We start from the raw sequence: 22,662 nt of genomic DNA, 5'->3' as shown, positions 1-22,662 counted from the left end.
CCTTAAGACTCTCAGGAAATTTAGCTATTCTCTCATTTGCCTCCGTAAGTCTTTTGGTTAATTCAGGCAGAGAAAGTGGCTGATTTTCTTCTTTACTAGTAACAGTAAAAAAAAAAAAAAAAAAAAAGTATAAGTCATATGCCTTGACCCACAAAACTTTTAACTGTTATCCTATAAATAAAATTGTTTTGTCATCTCTTTCATCTTTAATACAGAGGTTAACAGGAGGGAATTTAATGTGATGTGATGAGAAGTTTTCAAAATGAAGTATCATTCCTCACCGTTTGCCAAATCTCCACTTCTTTGATACATAGCTCTAAAGAAAATTTAGGCCCTTCAGGGGATTGTCTGCAGCCTAGTACAGAAAGCCTGGATTTCTCTGGGGAATGGTCAGACACAGTTCAGGCTCCTAACCATAGGTATACAGATGCACATTCTTCTGGGAAGAGTGTCTTAAGCTTCTCAAAGGAATCCTGTGATCCAAAGATTAAGAGCTGCTGAATTGGAAACATTTTTAGTGTTTTTCTTGTTATTAAAACCAAACCTAAGGCGGTCTAGAGTGTGACAGCTTACTGGAGAAGTGACTCAAAACTCTGAGTCAAGATTTCAATGACACTATTTTTACTGTAATAAATATATAAGGACTTCAAAACATCTTAGTTCTATTTTTTTTCAGTTAGTAATAATAGCTACTAGTTTATTGATGGTACTAGTTACTGTGTTTTACTTAGGCCCTGTGCTGGGGAGAAATAATCTAGGTAAAAGACACTCAGCATAACCAATCAGTAATTGTTTTTTTTGTTTTTGTTTTTGTTTTTTTTAATATTTTTATTTATTTCTAGGAGAGAGAGAGAGAGAGAGAGAGCGTGAGCAGGGGAGGGTCAGAGAGAGAGGGAGTCACAGACTGAAACAGGCTCCAGGCTCTGAGCTGGCAGTCAGCACAGAGCCTGACGCGGGGCTCGAACCCACGAACCGAACCGCGAGATCATGACCTCAGCGAAAGTCGGACGCTCAACCGACTAAGCCACCCAGGCGCCCCACCAATCAGTAATTGTTAATCACTGCAAATGCCTGTATCAGAGACCTTGTAATAATGCAGATGAGCTCTACAGTGATTGGTGATTGGCTCCTGTCATCCACCTGGCCCCTATGTTCAATGGACGTGATTAGGATGTTACATTCTGATCATTTGGGATTTTCTCAATTCAGTGTGCAGTTTTGTACACTACCCTTTTTTGTGTATTTTCTGGGATAGCACAGAACTGAAAAACTGTGGTTTTCATTAATGATGCAGTAATGCAACTCTCTATTTTACATGGTTATTTTTGGGTGGGGAATCTACTTACTGGCCAAAGGTAAGCTTTTATTGTCCTATTGTTATTTTTTTACTCAGGTTTTTTTTAAGTTTTTTATTTTTATTTTAGAGAGAGAGTGCAAGCAGGAGAAGGGCAGAGAGAGAGAATTCCAAGCAGGCTCCACACACAGGGCAGAGCCTGACATGGGGTTCAATCCCACAGTGGGATCATGACTGAGCTCAATCCAGAGTCGGATGCTGAACGTACTGAGGACCAGGCACCCCTATCCTATTAATAGTATTTGTGATTTCATTTACTTCCCCAAACAAGCAAGGTAGAAGGAGGTATTCCCAAGTGCACATATGGGAACAAAAGCTCAGAAACATTAAGAATCTTGCCTGAGCTCAGTCAGCAGAGCCGGACTGAACCCCATGTCAGACTCCAAAGCCTATGCATTCTACATGATGGTGCCAGCTTGACCTGATCAAAGGTCATCATGTACTGGTTTTTATCTGAGAAGCCGGCAGGGTATTTCCACTTCCACCTAATACTTACCACTGGCTCTGAGCACTGGAGAGGGACTGTTCTACGACCTGTTCAGGTTCATTCTTATCAGGGCCATTCGCTGTGGAGTTACAGACTTGACTCTTCTGGTGTTGGCGGATCATGTCTGCCAAGGTCTCTTGTACTTCAGCAACGGTTCTCTGTGAGTTTTGGAGACTGGCGTGTTTTTCTGAAAAGAGCTCTTTACAAGTGATCAGCATTTGCTTGCTTTCTTCTGTGAGTCTCACGTCTGATTCTGGAGACCCTCTTGGCTCTGGCTGAGAGGCATTAGGGTCTGTTTCTTGAGGGCCAGCACCATCTATCTGCTGGGTTTGCTCAACAGAAGCTGTCCTTCCGTGAGCAGCCCTTACCCAGACATTGGATTTAGGGCAAGGCCTGGAGAGAGACCACCAGAATTCATACAGACATCCATAAATTAAGAAGGCCTCCAGACTCTTGAAAGCTGGTGTGGTAGAGGACTGATGTTCACCCAGTTTGTCTCTGAGGTTGTCACAGCCTAGAAGAAGAGAAGGATTTAGGGTTGTGTGTTTCTGTATCTGCTAGAAATCTGGCTCCTCTTTCCCTTATGTTTCCCATCACCCAAGGAGCAGAGCTCAAGAACAGGGACAGCAGTGATACATGAGACAACATGCCTTTCACCAAAAGCCAATTAGAGCTAAGCATTTCCTGACCTAGGACAGCGTTCTTGCTGCTGCAGTCTTCAAGTCAATCAAAGCATTACAGAAAAAGTATTCCATTTTCCTATGAAAGCTCTGGGGGTATGATCCCACTATGTCTCTGAAACATCAGCGACTTAGTTACTGACTAATTATGTAGTTCAAAGAATGTCCTTCTGCTGTGCTTCTCCATTCTTTTTTTTTTTTTTAAGTCTTTTATCTTAAGTAATCTCTACAACCACTGTGGGGCTTGAACTCATGACCCTGAGATCAAGAGCTGCATGCTCTTACAACTGAGCCAGACAGGCACCCCATGTGCTTCTCCATTCTTCACTTGATCTTAGCCAAAAGGCGAAAAGCGATACTTGCTTCTCCATTCTTAACTAACTGCTGAGCACACTGCTACTTCTCTTAAACTGTCTAGGAAAATTTGTAGGTAGGTAAGGTAAGGTAGGTAAAGAGGCCAGGTAAAGGAAAACAGCTCAGCCATTCTGGCTACCTCTTAGGAGCCTGGGTAAGAGAATTCAAACATGGTACTAAAGGACACAACTGGCTAGTCTCTATCTTTCAATAATGCTTGTACTCCTTGTACTACACCACTGGTGGTGTTTACATCATCCATTAGTAGGCATGCCCTGGCAAAGGTGGGGGTCATTTACCCTCAGGAAGAAAGGCTGAGTACACTTCCTGCATGATGGTGAAGTTTCCGGAGTCATAGCTCCGGACCACAGCCCGAAGCAGGGCTTCCACAGCCGCGTCCCAGGAGGCCACTTGCTGGCTCAGCACTGCCAACGTCAGGTCATGGCAAATGTGAAGCAAAAGCTGGAGGGAAGAACCAGAGTTTCAGTTAAACATTCTTGCGCCGCAATCACTGGGATGAGACAAACATTCCTATTGGCTGCTCTTGGAAGGGAGGACACAGTGCACATTCAAGAAGGTCCTCCGGTCTTCATCACCCATTTTGCTTCCCCATCTGAGAAGCTTTTGTATCTAGTTGCACAGCAACATACCTTGTCTGGTGTTAAAATCTGTTCATGCTAAAAAAACACGGTGACACATGCATTTAATTAAAACAAAAAGTGAGTTTCGGAACTAAAAGCTATAATTAAACCAACCAACCAGGAGTACAATGAAGAAAATTTATCAATTTTAAGTGAGCAATTTGATGAATTTTGGTAAATACATATATCTCTGTAGATACACAGGCTACAATCACCACCACAATCAAGACAGAACATTTTCATCACTGCAGAACGCTCCCGTGTGCCCTTTCAGGTCTTCCTCTCTCCCCACCCCCTGCAACCATTCATCTGGTTTTTGCCACTATAAATTTTATCTTTTCTAGAATTCAGAGAAATGGAACCAGAGTGTGTGGTCTTTTGTGCCTTGGTTTTTTTCAATAATCATAATGCTTTCAAGATTCACCAGTATTATTTGTAGATCATTAGCTTTTTCCTTTGTACTGCTACACGTATACGTATAGTAATCCACTGTCGGATATGCTGGTTTGCACATCCATTCAGCAGCTGATGGATGTTCGGGTTGTTTCCAGCTTTTGGCTGCTGTCAGTTAAGCTGCAGCGAACAGTTTGTGTACAAGGCTGTGTGGACACCTGATTTCATTTCTTTAGGTGAAATATCTAGGCAGTGGGAATGCTGGGTCACTGGGCATGTCTATGTTTAACTTTATAGGAAACTGCCAAACGGTTTCCCAAGGTGCTGTATTATCGTTTGAGGAAGTCGTATTCTGCAAAAATAAATGAACCTTCTCTCATTTTCAAAAGAAAAAGTAGGTAAGTTGACATTTTTAGGATGGGTAGAGCTACTATAATGAATCAACTTTATCTCTCTGCATCAATACGGATAGATTTTGCAAATTGGTCACTGAAATAAGGCGCAAAACAATACACAAGTGACCTAGGGGCTGCCTTTAGTGAACTAAGAAAGGGGAACGGGACACCAGGGACTTCAACCTTATTGTATTTCTTTTACTACAAACTAGAAGAATATGCAAAACAAAACCAAAAAACCTCAATGAAGCAAAATGACAAATCATGTGAACTCTGTCAGTTCTGGTTGATGGGTACTAATTTTTCTCTGTGCTTTTCTGTAGGTTTAGACCTTTTTTTTTTTTTTTTTAAGAGAATACTGATCTAAGACTAACTTTAGAGCTAAAGGGCCTTAATAAGTATGAAGGGTCATTCCAGGTTGCCTGGGCCTGCCTTAGTCTTTTCTGAAACGCAAACTGGCATTCAACTTGTTTCCTTATTATACAAGATACGGATTAAGGAAGGCTCACTGCAGAGTGCAGACAGTACCTGTTTGGACAGAGTGTTATTTGTAGCAGACGGGTACTTGATATTTTGCAGCTGCTGTAATGCTGCCTGGTACTGCTCGGGGGTCTCCAGGCTGAAGGCGCTCTTCCATACTGCAGTCACCCTCTCCACGAAGGGCCCTTCAATGCCTGTGGCCCACACGTTGTAGGAAGAACTTTTGCCCTCTGACAGCTGCCTTTCCTCCAGATGCTTGGACAGTAGCTCAAGAAGGCAAAACACCAGTCTCTGCCCCTGGAACCCAACAACAAGGATGGGAGTGTCAGGAAGTGAGAGTGCCTGTATCTCAAGAGCTCTTCTCAGTTTCTCTATGTTCCCCATTGCATCTGCAGCAACCAAACCCTTTAGGGGGCTGCCTCTGGCCAACGTGAGTCATGAGTGAGGCCAGGGAAAAGAGGTGATCTAACAGACGTTTTTCCAGAGGCCTTTGCAGGAATCCTAGAGGCAGCCTGGAGCCTAAGCAAATATTTTTACAACACACAATCCCAACTACAGCCCTGTCCACTGCAGTGCAGGCCACATACAGTCCAGCCACCTAAGACTTATAACTCAGTTTTAAAAAAGATAGCCTGGGCTCATCTAGTCCACCCCCCCCACCCCCTCCCGCACCACCCCATCCATACTTTAGATTAAGGGATACAGAAGCAAGTGTAATGGGCAGAATCTGGTGCTAGAACAGACAAACTGTGTAGATATGAGAGCTGCAGCAGGTGTTGGGTGCCACATGCCAGCAGGTTTAAGAGGAGTCAGCAAATATCTTTCTTTTTGCTAGACATTCAGTTACCATGAGGTTCGTGTGTACCCTTCTAATAGTATTTTCTCAGTTAAGCTTGGCAAAATATAGCCAAAATAGCCTGACAGTTACCAGAACAGCATTCTGCATAAATGTAAAGGTTTTCTTGCTTTGATAAGGATGCTATTTAAAAGAAATGCTAAATAACCATTCTGGAAAGTGTTGTTTTGTTTTGTTATGGATAATTTAAAATCTCTCTAGATGTGGTCATTTTATAAATAATACACCAAATTATACTGTCTTTGAGGGCATACTACTCTTGCTAGAAAGGAGCTTTCCTAGAAAGCTACTATTTTTCTTGGGCTTTGAATATTTAGGTAGGAACTGTCTTTTGGTGCAGTTACTCTACTAGGGAGAGGTGGGCTTACAAAGTTCATGTTCATATCTGATCAGCAAAGCTGTCTAATAAGATGTTTATGTGCTTTAGAAAGCGCAAGTGCTGATGCTTTTAAAGTAATCTCAGTTTTGATGTGTCAAAACAGTGGTGAGTTACTCATTTTTAACCAGAAAGGGATAAACAGACCTGTAATAAAGTGTTGATTTCACCACACTTCTTTACGGCCTATAGCTAAAGAGGGATGCAAGGCGGAGCACCATGATTTCTGTTGGAAATCCTCCTCTCCCTCTCCTTCTTCAGAGAAGACCTGATGACACCAATGAAGCTCAGGGGCTGAGCTGACTAAAATCTCCTCTTGTATGTGTGCACACACTGACAAGGAAGGAGAATTAACGTGATCGACTACATTATCTCTTACTCTGAATACGGCAATGGACAAGCCACGGTGCTTCATGGGATAGTAGGGCCAGGGCTTGCTGGACACTTCTAAGGGTACCTGCCAAACAGGTACAGCTTGTGCAGCTGGGTTGTTCATCTGGAATTCGACTAGAAAAGGACTTGTGGCCCTTCCCTCTGAAATACCAGGACATATAATAACAGACTGACCTTTAGACTTTCATGTAGCTTTAGCGCTTCCTGGGCTCCCACCCAGTTCCTGGTTAGAAGCAGCTCTTGGGCACATCTGAGAGCCAGGGAAGTGGACAACTCATTCTCTCCCACAATTGAAGCCAATTCTGCAGCCGTTTTAAGTGATGCAGGGTCTCCCTTCTTGGATAAGACTTTGGCTGCATCATAAGCGGAAGCAGCCCCTAAATAGCTGTGATACAAACAAAAACCCAGAAGTGTCATGAACAGATCGATCTCCTAGTCCCTCTTCCATCTCAACTCAGAGAACGAGTGACAGCATCATACAGGGTAAGCACATAAATTTGCCGAACTGAAGCCAAACAGAATTTTCATTCTTTCCCAGTTTCCTTATTTGATGGTAAAGACATCACTAGAGAAAGGCGGGATCTCTGAGTCTGCTACTGAGGTTTCTTCAGTAGTTATGTTGATTTATATAAATACCAAGGAGGATGGATCTTAACGAAGCTGGGTTCAATACACATAAGCTTTTTCACTTCCTAGTCTCTTTACCTCCCCTTCTAAACTTCTTACTCTCATCCTGCTCTTCTGAGTCACAGCTCTTCGATGTTTGGGTACATGCCTGTTCCCTCCAGCTTACCATTTGGCAGCTACAGCATAATGGCCGTCTTTTTCCAGGATGGCTCCCCAGGTGAGGTACAGGTCCTTCAGGATTGGGTCTTCTGGGCGCAGTCGGGCCTTGGCAACTGCAATAGCTTCCCTAGAGGCAAGAACAGATAGCCAATTTGAAAAGGCTGGAAGAGAGAACAAACTGTCCCTCTTGTATTGTTTATACGGTTCCAACTTCCTATTACATGGGAAGTTAAAACCACATGCTGGGCTCAATTCTTCACCTGGGTCAGCAGTTCTTAACGTGTGGTCTGGGGATTCCTGAGGATCCCCAGGCCTGTCACTTCACAGAAGACAGTATTTTTGCCAATGACAAATTTCGAGCTTTCAAGTGAAAACAAGAATTTTAGAAAATCTGTGCCTGGCACTGTGGGCTAGATAGCTTTCCAAACGCTAAAGACTTTTCTGAAGAGACTGATGGTGATATTAAAGAATCTGGATATTTTATAATGAAATGTGTTAACATTTGGAGTTATCTGTATAACTCGGTGAGCTGATATTTTCCAAGTGACATACAACTTCTGAGTTGTAGCCAACAGAAAGTTGTAGCCAGAATAAAAGTATTTTAGATTAAGGTGATCTACGCAGAGCAATGCTGAAGTATTTTGAGACATCAACTTACCAGGCTTACCCTCCCTCCACAAAACTAGATAAAATATGTATGAAACCATTGTTTTCAGTTATTGGACCCAGGCAGCTCAGGACTGTCATCCTGGAGAGATAGGAACCAACGATGTGAGCCCAATCAGGGCCCTCTTAACAGCCACTTTCCTATAGGGAACCCCAGCAGAGGCCAGCAGTCTTACTGAGTGGAGGAGAGACAAAACAATTGGAATTTGAGGGGCAGGATGATAGGAAGGAAGAAGCTATCTAGGGAAAGACCTACAGAACTCTGTCATGGGGGTCCCATGAGTCTTTGGCTATACACAAAGCCATGCTTATGTAGGAAATTCCTTAAGGCTGGATAAAGAACACAGAATTGTAAGCTGAATAATTCCTGAAGTTCACTCAGGGCCTGGGGGACTTCTGTGTTTTGACCAGCCAGACATTTGAGTTCTGATTTGTTGAACACACAAGGCATTCAGTAAAGACATCAGGACAAACAAGTTCTAGAGTATAGATTCCTCTAGGGGTGCTTGGGTGGCTTGGTCAGTTAGGCGTCTGACTCTTGATTTTGGCTCAGGTCATGATTTCATGGTTTGTGAGTTCAAGCCCCACATCAGGCTCCATGCTGACAGTGCTTGGGATTCTCTCTTTCCTCCCCTCCTGCGTACTCTCTCTCTCTCAAAATAAATAAACTTAAAAAAAAAAAAAAAGATTCCTCTAAACCTGTTGTAAGAAAGCTTAAAAACAAGCCATGAAAAGATCAAGCTGACCCATAAACAACGTTAGTGCTCACTAGACAGAGTTCAAGACTCTCTACAGTAAGACAAACCAAAACAGGAAAAAGACAAAGTCTCACCAACGCCATTACATCAAATGGCTGAAAATCAGTGATGGAGAAAATCCTAAAAACAGTAAAGAAAATGACAGTTCCTATGTAACAAAGATGGGAATAAATGTAGTCAAGAACAATGTAAGAGACAAGTCATCTTTGAAGCCCTGAACGACAAAAACTGCCAATCTAGAATTTCACCCCCAGAGAAAGATCCTTTAAAATGAAGGCAAAATTAAAGACTTTTATGGACAAACAAAACCTGATAGAATTGGTCACCAGAAGAATCACACTACAAAAAAAAATGAAATTCTTGTTCAGGTGAAGGAGGAATTGATTGCAGTTGGAACCTTGGACCTATATGAGAGAATGAAGAATGCTAGAAACAAGTATGTGGGCAAATATTTTTAAAATGTTTTAAAATTAATTAAAAAATTAAAAAAGATAACAGGTTAAAGCAAAAAATTCTAACAGTATAATGTGGGGCTATAACATGTCAAATACATGACAACAAGTAGCAGAAAGGACAGGTAGGAAGGAAAGAAGTATGTTTTATTATTATAATTTTTTAAATATTATTTTTTCATGTTTTATTTATTTCTGAGAGAGAAAGAGAAAGAGAGAGAGAGAGAGAGAGAGAGCGCGCGCAGGGGAGGGTCAGAGAGAGAGGGAGACACAGAATCTGAAGCAGGCTCCAGGCTCTGAGCTAGCTGTCAGCACAGAGCCCAACATGGGTCTCAAACCCACGAACCATGAGATGATGACCTGAGCCGAAGTCAGACACTTAACCGACTGAACCACCCAGGTGCCCCAATAAGTATGTTTTATATAAGATGTAGGACAATATTATTTTGAAAATAAACTGTGATAGTTAAAAATGCGAATCATGGGGTGCCTGGGTGGCTCAGTTGGTTAAATGCCTGACTCTTGGTTTCAGATCAGGTCATGATCTCATGGTCTGTGAGTTGGAGCCCCATGCTGGGCTCTATGCTGATGGTATGGAGCCTGCTTGGGATTCTCTCTCTCTCTCTCTCTCTCTCTCTCTCTCCATCCCTCCCCCCCCTCTCAAAATAAATAAATAAACAAAAATTTAAAAAAATCACAAACCCTAAAGCAACCATAAAATAAACAGAGAGGAGTACAGCTAATAAGCCAGGATTGGAGATAAGAAAATATTCAAGTAATCCAAAAGAAAGCAAGAAAAGACAAAATGAACAAATAATATATGGGACAAAGAGCAATATGGTAAACTTTAATTGCACTAATATTTATATTTAATGTAATTAGCCTAAACACTCCAATTAAAATTATTTTTTAAATTTATTTCTGAGAGAGAGAGAGAGAGAAAGAGAGAGAACGCACATGAGCAGGGGAGAGTCAGAGAGAGAGGGAGACACAGAATCTGAATGAAATAGGCTCCAGGCTCTGAGCTAGCTCTCAGCACAGAGCCCGATGTGGGGCTTGAACCCACAAACCGTAAGATCATGAATTGAGCCGAAGTCGGACGCTTAACCGACTGAGCCACCCAGGCACCCCAAGACACTTTAATTAAAAGACTCCAACCATCAGAATGGGTAAAAAAACAAAACAAAACAAAACTATATGCTGTTTACAAGAAATATTTTACTCCTTTTGTTTGTCATTACTTATAAGTGTATTGTAGTTAATGTGTAATTAACTTGGACAGGAAGGATTCATACCAATCTCAGGAGAGTGGTTACTTCTAGAGAAGGGATGAGGACAGAACTGGAGAAAGGCAATTCAGTCAAATCTGGAATGTTATACAACTGGGGACATGGGGACCTTCTGGGGTGGTTGACAAGATCCTGTCTCTTTTGTGCTTTAGGGATAAAGAAGTTCTGAAAAAGATGAGTGGCAAACACCAAAAGAAGTTAACATTTGTTAGGTACAGGTAGTGGGCACTGGTGTTTGTTAAACTAGTGTACATATATTTCTCTATGTTTGAGATGTTTAATTACAACAAGGTTTATGCTGGTTATCAGTAAGCAGAGCTGTTCAGAGTAATTTCACATTATGTCCAACTAGTAGTTCAACTGTAGGGTCATACAAACCTGTAGAAATGGTTTGACTTGAGTAGCTCTACAGCTTCATATACTTTGTGGATAGAGAGTAGATGAGAGGCAGCCTTGACATATTGATCTTGAAAACACAGCTGTTTGGCAAAAGCTTCCACAGCCCACAGCCACACATGGTAGCCAGCTTAAAAAACAACAAAAAAAAGATGGCTGAAAATAAAGAAGTCAGTGTAAGGAAAAAAATCTCCATTTGGGTTGAAAATACCTTGGTTTTAGTCACTGCATTAAGTAGAACATTTAGGTACTCTGAATTTAGCTCCCATTACAGATCATTTGCTTCATTTACCCTTCCTATACCCACATTTTGAAATATAATTTACCTGGGCATGGTATAAAAGCTTTCCTTGTTATTCTGGCATCCTCCCACCCAAACTCATCCAAATTCCTTTGCCTAGAGACAACCATTATTTCTAGTTTCTTCTGAAACCTTTTTGAAATAGTGTATGAAGACAAATATAAGTGACAGAGTAGTAAATACTATCATGTACCTACATCTTGATTCTTTTCACTCGGAGCTCCAGTCCATATTAGAATGCAGAGAGCTGCTTCATTTTTTTCTAAGGGCTTCTACTATAGAGTTATGAGATTTAGCCAGTTTCTTACTGATGGACAGAGAAGTCCCTGTGGTCTTTTGCTATTACAGACACTGCTGTAATGACAGTCCACGTATACCTGTCATTTGCACGTGAGTAGTTAATTTCCAACACTCATAATTACGGAGTGAAAGTTATTAGACATGGGCAAATTGTCCTGCAAGAGAGTGTCCATCTTTAGTGGACTCATCTTCAAAGTGACAGTGATTTTGTTGAGAAGGACATACCCACTGGTGCCATGGCCACAAGACTGTCTGTCAGCTCCCCCCTTTCGGCTGCGGTCTGAAGAACACCTTTGAGATCTCCTTTCCAAAGCATGAGCTGATGAAATAACTCAGGGTGGCCATTTTCCAAGTGACCCTTTCCTGTTTGGAGGAGAGAGAATGTTGGGAAGATGTTTCAGAAACCTCTGTCTGCACAGACTTCTAAAGAAAGGCAGGACAAAAAGTGGGGAACAAATTTCTACAATATGTTGTCGCTGGCTGTGGGTGAGTCAAATCTCAGAGTGTTCATGATGTGGTTTGAAGCCCGCTTAGTCCCTTGTCTACCTGCTCACTTTCACTTACGCTCAGAGTGAGTGTATATATATTTAGGTTTCTATGAGAGACACAAAGGTATATGGGAATATGCAGATTGGGGAGCTCAAAACCTAGTAGTTAGTAGAAACGTAAAACCAACCAGTATGATGCCACAGGATGGCAGCCATAAAAGACGTGTGTACAAAGTGTTAAGGAAGCATAAAGATAGACTGGGTTATGTTGACTGGACTGGCCTCACCTTCAACCTCAATCATTCTGTACAGGGCAGTCCTGTCTGTGAAAAGCCCCAGGTGGAATCTCTCCTCAAGATCAGTAGACACATCCTCATTTAGGTCTGCTAATTCAAAAAGACAAGAAAATGAGGTTACTGTTTTCTGCCCAATTACTTCCAAACGCATGTCCAGAATACCCATTTCACACAGTTAAGTCTTGTGCCCTTGTTTGCCCTAACAGAGACCCCTGCTGGTTACAAGGGTAGCAAAATATGAAATCACTTAAGTTTGTGAAGTTCAGCCTTGGTGAAATCCAATGAGACAATTTAGTCTGCAGTTTGCTCAGAGAGGGGGAGGAGGTAAGAGAGGATATAAAAAGGCAACCCCAGGGGGGCCTGGGTAGCTCAATTTGACTGTCTGACTCTTAAATTTCAGCTCAGGTTGTGGTCTCATCATTGTGAGATTGAGCCCCTTGTTGGCCTCTGTGCTGAGTATGGAACCTGATTGGGATTCTCTCTCTGTCCCTCCCCTGCCTTAAAAAAAAAAAAAAATCAACTGAATAACTTTCCAGTAAAGTTAATAATGTAAAGCTATATGATTAAGTGTGTAAGTTATAGGAAGTCATGATAAAGTCCCCAAAGAGGCTTATGTATGTAAGAACATAAAATATTTATGGAGAGAGACAAAAAACCGTCAATAGTGTGGTCTTGAGGGGCAATGTAAGAGTGGGTATCGAGCTGGGATGGAGATTTACATTCTTTTTGAATCTCTGATTTTCATTTTATCATGTGTATCTATTTTCAACATGTAAAATTCAAAAAAATATAGCTGCTCAAATATCAAAATAATGGCCATTAAATGAGAGCTTTGCAAAAGTAAAATTTTAAAAATCTTCTATAACAAAAACTTCCATCAAAATCCAAAAACAGGAACTACCATATTATGGGTATATTTCCAATAAGCAAATACTTTTTTTTTCTAATTGAAGATACTGTTTCCCTGGGGGAAAAACTGTTGAAGGAGCTGATTCATGCTGAAATATTTAAGCCATCATACCAATTCCAGCACATAGATGGTTGGTGACAACTGGACTTAGAACAAATAAGAGCACATCTCAAGGGCACTGGAGAGCCTGGTTGCGGGGTCTTGGAAGATGGAGGGTTGGAAAAGAATTTAGAAATAAGCAATTTTAGACATTTGTTTGCTCATTCATTCAACAAATATATAAGCAAACGCCTCTTGTGTGCTACTTCCCAGAAGACTATGACGGGCCAAGGAAGTGTCTTTTTGTACCTCTGGAGTGTTTTGCCGTCGCTAATACCAAACAGTCCTGATGAAGCTCCTCTTTAGGCCTGTGGTCCAGGCTGGTAGTCAGTGGAAGCATGGAACGAGCTTTTCGCTTCTTGGTTATGGATTCTGAAATGTAATAAAAATATAGATGGTCTGAAGAAGAGCTGATCAGAATCATAAAACTGGATGGCCACTGTGTGACTGTAACCTACTGGAGAGATGCTGCTGGTCATCAGAAAATTTGCTACTTAAGGAGAAGCTTTCAGGTTAAGTTAGCGGGGGCGGTGTTTACAATGCACACAAACAATATGCCCCTGTGAACACCCGTGAAGCATTATCAACAGTTGCAAAATGACACTTCATCATGAAAACATTAAAAAAAATGTTTAAATTGTTTAAGTATTAAAAATGTTTAAAAGCATGACCCAAAATCGAAATAATCATAACAGAACCATTTAAAACCTCAGAAACAAACAAAAATCCTGTCAAGAAACCAACAACAATAAAAACCAAACATTGAGGATGCTTTAACAAAATATTTTAATCATTAGATACCAACCTGACTTCTCTTTAGGTGATTCCTTTTTCAATACAGGGACTTTGTTATTAACAGTGATTTTTGACTTTTCAAAGCCTACAGAAACGGGAGTGCAGGTAACTGGTTCTCTGGAAGCTGTATCATAGGGGATAAAAATAAAGAAAAAACGTTTGGAGAAAAACAATATAGAATCTAGTTCTTTTTAATAATTAAGAGCTATACCAGGCTTAATAGTGTGATTTTATGTATTCCATAACAAGCTAAAATACTTTTCAAAGGAAACATGGGTAGTCTCCCTTTTCCCACCTCACAAAATGTCTAAGTAAGTTTATTACTTAGAATTTTGACTAATCTCAGGAGAAACTAAGTTTCTAGCCCCTACGTTATATCATAGGCCCAGGAGTTCTGAAACCTTGCTTAGATAACAAAAGACTGCTTACATATTTGGATGACAAAGTACTAATTGTATATATTTAATTACACAAACAAGGAACAACTTTATTAATAGAAATTATTAAGGGTATGTGATATGGAGTCACAGCCTTGAGCACACACAACCATAAACTTGGGAAAAAAGTCCAGCTGGGAAAAAAAAAAGCCCAGCAGTTGATCTACATTTAATCTAAATATAAAGAACATTTTCTACGACCATTTTGTGATATAAAGGTATTTTGATGAGCCTAAAAAAATAAATCCATTAAGCCTTTATGAGCTCTTTATTCTCCTAAACTTTTCCCAGGGTGGCAGTAGCTTCTAGGTCAGATGCTGGTAAGGGACAGTGGTTTCTTTCGATAACTGTGGCTAGATGTCACACTGTGGAAACTTTTCCTGTGTCAGTTTCTATCGATCTACTGCCCTGGTTTCACTTTGCCCCACAGTCTTACCCTGCCCAAGTTGGTAAAAAGTTTTCTCTAAAGACTTTCACTATTTTGACCCCAATCTTCTACCAGATCCATTTTACCTCTTCAAAGGAGTTTAGAGGCTTAAAACAACCTTTTAAGAAACTAATGGGGTTTCTAACAGCACCAAAGATACAACTGAAGTTACACAGATGGGATAATACGTAGGTCAGAGGCAGAGAAATTTCAAACTGAGTAAAGACCTGGCTTAGTTTCCTGGTCATGACTATCAAGTCCTAGAGAGTCCACAAAACACAGGATGTGGCCACATACCCCCTGAGGCGATGCCACTGGGTAGTTCTGGCTCCGGGGCTTCCTCCTCAGCCTCCTGGTCCGACACGCCATTCTCAACAGGTCCTGAGCTCTCCCTGATGCTCTCGTCTTCATTCCCATCATATACTTCCTGCTTTACAGGAGCTCTTGAGGTGGGCTTTTTCTTCTTTTTGGGCTTTGGCTTAGGTTGAGAGAGCCTTTTTTTCTCTAATTCAATACTTTTCTTACCTAGAGGTATCACAGTTAAGACACAGATAGACTGAAGTATATATTCTTGGTTAAAAGCACTCTAGGAGATAATCTCCAAAACCTCACACTTCTTTTTGATAGCATTCTCACCTCTTCCCTTCCTTACCCATGAATTTTTAGAGCTATGGTATCAAAAAGTTAACCATACCAAACCTTTTTAGGATTTCATTAAATCAGTATGCTGCCCAATGGTCCTTGAATACTTATGGTGTGTATCCTACATACAGGGACATTCTCCTACATTTCCACAACACAACCAAGAAAATCAGGAAATTAACATCGATGCATTACAACTGTCTACTCCACAGACTATACTCAAGTTCTACCAGTTGTACCAAGAATGTCTTTTACAGCAAAAGGAATCAATCCAGGATTACATCATGAACTTGCTTATTACATCTCTCTAGTTTACTTCAGTATGGAGGAGGCTTGTTTTCCTTTAACTTTTGTGACTTGAAACTTGAAGATTACAGGGCTGTTATTTTGTTGATCCCCCCACTGCCTGATGTCTGCCATGATTAGATTTAAGTGTTGCATTTGGGGCTGGAATACATAGGAGTGATGCTGTCAATGCAACAGTGGGTAGCACATAGTTTCTACTTGTGTCATTATTTGTTTGCTTCTGTCACTTGATTAAGGGGCGTGTCTTGCAGGTTTCTCCCTGAAAACTTATTTCCCCTTTTTAATTACTAAGTATTTGTGTTCACTAGTTTTAGTATCCACTGATGTTTCTTGACAAAAAAAACTATTACCGTGATGATGACTGAATGGTAATTTTCTAATTCCATCACTCATTTTACATTCATTTGTTGGCATTCTACTATCAGGAAGAGCTTGTTTCTCCCCATTTATTTAGACCTTCATTCCTCCCCCCAATATGGACTCATGGATTCCTATTTTTAAAAAAATTTTAAGTTTATTTATTTATTTTTAGAAAGCAACAACAAGCAGAGGAGAGGCAGAGAGTGAGAGATTCCCAAGGAGGCTGTGCACTGTCAGTGCAAAGCCTGACATGGCGCTTGAACTCATGAACTGTGAGATCATGACCTGGGCCAAAATCAAGAGTTGGATGCTTAACTGACTGAGCCACCCAGGTACCTCCTATTTTGTTTTAATACATTATTACTTATTTATTTTTTAAGTTTTAAGGCATTTATCCCTTGCTTTTTAAGTTGTCTTTGTTGAGGTATAGTTCAACACAATATACCCACTTTTTAATACTTTGATGAGTTTTAACAGATGTTTAGTCCTGTAACTCACCGTGAATAAAATATTTCCATTATCTCATTTCCTCATGTTTCTTTGCAGTAAGATGCACCCCCTGCCTGAGTCCCAGGCACGCATTCTTCTGCTGTCACTATAGTTTTGCCTTTATGGAGTTTCATATTATACTTATATTCCCACTGTACCTTAGAATTATACAGCATGTAGTCTTCTGTGCCTAGCATCTTTTGCTCAGTGTAACATTTTTTGGGATTTATCAGCAGTTACTTTCATTTTATTGCTGAGTAGAACTCCACTCTAGGGATATACCATAGTTTATTTACTATACCGATGGACACGTGGGTTGTTTCTGGTTTGTGAAAGCTGCCATAAACATTTTTTTTTTTTTTTTTACAAATCATCATGTGGATAGATCATTGCATTTATTTGGGCACATTTTTAGTTGTTTAATATATTCTGTCTAGTGTTCTAGCTGGTTATGGCAAGTGGGCAAGTCTGGTACCAGTTAATCTTTGATAGCCAGGGAGTTCTCCTGTTCATTATTATTATTATTTTTTTTTCCCACAAAATCATGGTTATTTTATTAAATGATTTCACCATTTGGAGATGTAAGGCTAAAATAGAACTGGGGTGCCTGGGTGGCTAAGCATGTAGACTCTTGGTTTCAGCTCAGGTCATGATCCCCTGCAGTGGGCTGAGCTGCCAGAGCAGAGCCTGCTTGGGATTCTCTGCCCCTTCCCCGCTTGTTTTCAAAAAGAAACTGAACTAAGACATAATGTAGAATAAAGACGGTTAAGGCATTCACAGATGTCAGAGGGAAAAGAGGTCCTTGGTTTCTTACTACAAAGATTTCCCATGGGCTGAAGACTGCGCACTCCATTAGAACGGAGAAATGGCTATGGGGGGAGCCAGCGTGCAGGAGGGATAGCTGGGCTGGAGGCCATGGCTCAGGTCCAGGACAGCAGGCTGGGAAGAACTCACGTCAGTACATTCACCAAAAAGCACTTGCTTTCCAGTCTCTAGGATGCGTTCTGCTTTCCAGTCTCTAGGGCAAGTCCTGTTCATTATTTTCAAGTTCAGACTGTCCCAGATTGGTTAGTGGGAACCCCTGCAAGCTGGCCTCTTTGTCCTCTTGACAGATCTCATGCTCTGGACATTTCCTTCCTTTGTAGCATCAGATGAGGTGCCAGGCCCATCTTGTATTTTTCCTGCCCCAACCTGGAATTAGCTTCTCACCAAAAAGCCCTAGATGGTGTCTTTAAACAGAAAATGCCATCTAGAAACCAAGATGTGGGCTAGGTCTACTCGTCATTATTTGGATGTTGTCCTTAGACCCCTCATGGCTGCCTCCTTGATTAGGAAGGCAACACATGCCATACTGTTGCTGCCACCCTACATGAATGTCCTCTTTGCTTGACCCTGATCAACTCAACTACTGACGAAGTGAGAAGGGGAATTAGGCAAGTATTTATGGGCTCCCAGTTCTGACTGACCTTGAGGAGGCCGAGAATGTTCTTGCATGGGAGTGAGCCATTTGTACACACAGAAGTCATCCGCCCCTGAGTAGATGCAGTCTGGATCCAGGGGGGACCAAGCCACACAAAGCAGTCGACCTCGATGTCCTCGGAAGTTGCACAGAGGCTCTTCTCGGAGAGTATCCCACACCTAAAACCACAAGTCACGTGACAGAATGTTAACTTTTGGTTATTCTATTGCTTTGGGGAATAGGTATAAATTTAAAAAGGTTAAAAAAAATCTGTATACTCTTATTTCTTCTTATGATTTATTATTTCCTCTTAGGTGTTCAAATTTCAGAAATGGTATTTCCTGTGGGAGGCTTATATACTCTGGGATGCAGAGACACTCTTATGGCTATGATTCTGAGTGGGCTTCTAATGGTGCCAAATGGATTTCACTGTACTGAGCCAGTATTATATTTTTTTTCGGGCTTAGAATTCTGATACCATGAGAATTCTAATTCAGAACTCACACCTGCATGTGTAGTGCATGCTTATGGTTCTAATTTCTCGCAGATGATTCTCTTGGCCCATTTCTGGGCAAATGATCAATTTCCTTACTGTTTCTTGAATTATTCCAGTCTCCATTTCACAGAGGGCAGCTCTTCATGGCTTCTAGCTTTGTGCAGATAGCTCAATTACAACTCAACAGAGACTGACATCCATGACAGAGGTTATTAGCTCTCTAGTTCCTAATGTCTGTTCTGGTTCTGATATCTGAAAGTCCTATCTTATAGCTCTGGCTTGGCATCTCATCTTTATTTTTTTCTAACCTGAAGATTCCTGACTTACCAATTTATTATTAAAAAATTGTTCATGATTTATAGCTATTTCTGTGTTTAAAACAGGAGCAAGTACTTCTCTCATCAATTTAGCCCATCTTATGACAGTAAGAATGAAATCTTAAAAAATATTAGAACTTAGCTAGTTCCCTATCAATATTTTACCTTTCATCTAAGTAAAAAAACCCCAACCCTTCCCAGTCTTAGCCTGCCAAGGGCTCAGATATGTAGGATGCCTTCTAGAGCTCAGAATATCCCTTTCTGTAGAAGATAATGTGAGAAAAAGAATGTATACAACGGGGGGAAAACAGGAAAGAGTTCAAATTAGAGTATGTAGTGAAGAACCCACGGAATCAAGGACACAATAGTACCTGAGCTGTGCCATCGTAGGAGGCAGATACCAGCCTTCCATCATGATGTGGGCTCCATGCCACACTGGTAATCTTGGCTGTGTGCCCTGACAGGGTCCGGTAGGGCTCTGTAACGGTCACTGGAGATTCGGGATTGCTCTCTAAGAGACAAGGGCAAGATGACATCTCTACCAACAGCAACAACAAAAAGACCCAGAGGAAGGTTTTATTGTGGAGAGTCAAGATTTTGCAATATGCCTTCTAGATGACTTTCAGCAGGCAATGTTATTTATTGGTTAAGACTGTGGGCATGTCCACAGTGCTTGGCACATGGGTTTATTACCGCAACGTTAGCTGTCAGTTTGTCTCTTCAAAAGCCATCAAAGTGAAAACAAACCTTTTGCATGTGATACCAAGGAGATGTATCATCACTTTCATGGTAACTAAAGATATATAATTTGATAATTATGAGAAAATACCAGATTGAGGGGACATCTACAAAAAAACAGGGCAGTATTCTTCAAAGATTAAAAACAAAAAGGCTGTAGGGCGCCTGGGTGGTTTAGTCAGTTAAGCATCTGACTCTTGATTTTGGCTCACGTCATGATCTCACGGCTCCTGAGACCAAGCCTTGTGTTGGCTTTTGCGCCTGGATGGCTCGAATGAGCATTGAACTCTTAATTTCGGCTCAGGTTGTAGTCTCATGGTTATGAGATTGAGCCCCTCTTTGGGCTCCAGGCTGAGTGTGGAGCCTGCTTGGGATTCCTTCTCTCCTCTCTCTCTGCCTCTCCCTTGTTGATGCGTGTGCTCTCTCTCAAAAATATATAAACTTTAAAAATAAAAAGGGACTAAGAAACTATTCCAGATATAAAGGATGTTATTGGATCAATCAACAAAACTAGAATATGGATGATAGGTTAAATCATTGTATATTGTTAAATTAACTGAAGTTGATAATGGAATTGTAGATTGTAAGGGAATATCCTTATTCTTACAAAATACACAAATGTTAAGGGATATGGGGAGCATGATGCATTCAACACAAAAGATTTGGAAAAAGTACATACACACACACACGCACACAGAGAACCAAGCAGCAATTATCCCTTTCAGTCAGAACTGCCATTTTCCAGTAATTTGCCACAAGGACCAACACCAAGGGAAAGAGGAGAGGTACTCGCTGTATGTTCCCTACGCCTTTTAGAAAACTTGGGAGTTGTTCAGTAGGCCACATACATGTTAACCTACGAGAAGAGTGATACTGTGGACATCAAGGGAATGGGCACTGTTCAAAATGGAATGCCCCAGAAATGTTACCATGGCAAAACTGGAAGAGTCAACAGTGTTCCCCGGCATGCTTTTGGCATTGTTGTAAACAAACAAGGACAAGATTCTTGCCAAGAGAATGAATGTACGTACTGAGCATATTAAGCACTTAAAGAGCCGAGATAGCATCCTGAAGTGTGTGAAGGAAAATGATCAGAAAAAGAAGGAAGCCAAAGGGAAAGGTCCTTGGATTCAACTGAAGTGCCAGCCTGCCGCACCCAGAGAAGCACGCTTTGTGAGGAGCAGCAGAAAGGAGCCTGAGCTGCCAGAACCCGCTCCCTGTGAATTCGTGGCATGGTAAATGTAAAAAAATAAGACGTCAAGGCTGTAAAAACATTTCCCTTAACTGAACAGGAGTGGTGTCCTCTCCCTGAAAAAGATATTAACAGCAAAAAGCAAAACAAAACAAAAACAAGCAAATACGACAGAATGTTAATAGCTGTTGAACATTTGAACGGGAGTATGAGAGTTCCCTGTATTTTTCTTCCATCTTTCTTGTAAGTCTGAAAGTGATACTGATTTTGTCCAATTTTGTTTCTTTTCTATTATTCAGTAGATAGAAAATAAAAAACAAAGATATTAGTATTAAAGGAGACAAAGATCTGCACTGCTCTGAAGAATTAAGTTAATGCCCTCTGCCGAAGTGGGTGCTTAATTTAGAGTCCTGCTAATAATGATAAGGACCAGGATAAACTTTCTGACAGATCATGCTCATTAGTTACACACTGTCTACTACTTATAGGAAAATCGGTCTACACTTTAATAGTTTTTCCGTATTGCTTTTAACTTGGGAGGGCCACTGCTAGAATCAAATTTTTTGTTGTTACAGATAAGGATTCTCAGAAAAGTATTAGAAATTATAGAGAAAATTAAAATGTCAACTATTTTCACTATGGCTGACAGCACATACTTGGCACTATTCTGGGAACAGCATAGTGTCAGATTATAATTTCTTCATATTGGGAAAAAAGTAATCACATGTCTTTTATATTAAAAAAAAAGGGGGAGGATCTTCTAACCATCTGTTAAGGTTCTTGTGGGCGCTGAGGGGGTTCAAAGACTCTTTAAGGAGTAAGTCATGGAAATGTGAAAAAGATCAACCTGCCAGGCAGGAATAGTACTTACCAGGACACAGAGGTTCTGCAGTCAGCAGGGGCTTGAATCTAGGCTCCCTCCCACACTAGCTGTGGGACTTCAGGAAGTTAGGCTAACTTCTCTGGGCCTCAATTTAAACATCAGGAAAATGAGGGTAACACAGTCTACCTCACAGGACTGTGAGGATTAGATACAGTCAAACATGGGAATGGGATGTGTGTGTCAAATACTCAAACACTGAGGGAAGGGAGTATAAACTGGCACAATCTTTGTGGAGCCAGTTAGCAATAACAATATCATTATTTATTTTTTTATTAAAAGAATTTTTAAAAAATGTTCATTTTTGAGAGAGCCAGCGCAAACAGGGGAGGGGCAGAGAGAGAGGGAGACACAGAATCTGAAGCAGGCTCTAGGCTCTGAGCTGTCAGCACAGAGCCCAATGCAGGCACAAACCCATGAACCAGGAGATCATGATCTGAGCTGAAGTTGGAGGTTTAACCGACTGAGCCACCCAGGTGCCCCAGCAATAACAGTACTTTAATAAAGCTGGGGAAAACATTCAGCAAACTAATCATGCTGGTTATGACTGAGGGATGTGATTATGGGAGGAACTTCATTTAAGTTAACCTTCTTGTCATGTTTGAAATTTCTGTCTTACTATAAGATGAATATATTATTTTTGAAAGCAGAAAAAAACAATGAGAATAACATTTTACTTTTTTTTTATTTTTTATTTTTTAAATATTTTTATTTATTTCTAGGGGAGAAAGAGACAGCGTGAGCAGGGGAGGATCAGAGAGAGAGGGAGACACAGACTCTGAAACAGGCTCCAGACTCTGAGCTGGCAGTCAGCACAGAGCCCGACGCGGGGCTCGAACCCACGAACCGCGAGATCATGACCTAAGCAAAAGTCGGACGCTTAACCGACTAAGCCACCCAGGCGCCCCGAGAATAACATTTTAATACCAAAAAATAAATATAAAGGGACAAACTTGGAATGCAGAGTAGCTGAA

At 41.0% G+C, this 22,662-nt stretch overlaps 1 protein-coding gene across 2 annotated transcripts in view; it reads right to left on the bottom strand.

Annotated features, from left to right (window-relative positions):
* Nucleotides 1–22,662, bottom strand: part of GEMIN5 (gem nuclear organelle associated protein 5) — a 42,949-nt gene that overhangs the window by 1,901 nt on the left and 18,386 nt on the right. The window contains exons 14-27 of one of the 2 annotated variants that reach the window (XM_039257474.1): nt 19,250–19,389; nt 18,073–18,244; nt 15,107–15,334; nt 13,956–14,069; nt 13,400–13,522; nt 12,133–12,231; nt 11,583–11,720; nt 10,739–10,886; nt 7,203–7,322; nt 6,584–6,794; nt 4,833–5,081; nt 3,175–3,337; nt 1,851–2,355; nt 2–95 (exon numbers count right to left, since the gene is read on the bottom strand). In XM_039257474.1, the coding sequence (XP_039113405.1) occupies nt 2–95; nt 1,851–2,355; nt 3,175–3,337; nt 4,833–5,081; nt 6,584–6,794; nt 7,203–7,322; nt 10,739–10,886; nt 11,583–11,720; nt 12,133–12,231; nt 13,400–13,522; nt 13,956–14,069; nt 15,107–15,334; nt 18,073–18,244; nt 19,250–19,389 (2,504 nt within the window). The remainder of the gene's footprint in view (nt 1; nt 96–1,850; nt 2,356–3,174; nt 3,338–4,832; nt 5,082–6,583; nt 6,795–7,202; nt 7,323–10,738; nt 10,887–11,582; nt 11,721–12,132; nt 12,232–13,399; nt 13,523–13,955; nt 14,070–15,106; nt 15,335–18,072; nt 18,245–19,249; nt 19,390–22,662) is intronic. The other variant, XM_039257475.1, reaches the window with a different exon arrangement.

Source organism: Hyaena hyaena, unplaced genomic scaffold (assembly GCF_003009895.1).
Source record: "Hyaena hyaena isolate Hyena2069 unplaced genomic scaffold, ASM300989v1 scaffold_619, whole genome shotgun sequence".
NCBI classification, from domain to species: Eukaryota; Metazoa; Chordata; class Mammalia; order Carnivora; family Hyaenidae; genus Hyaena; species Hyaena hyaena.
Note: the sequence above shows the minus strand (reverse complement) of the source record. Positions and strands in the feature narration are given on the sequence as shown.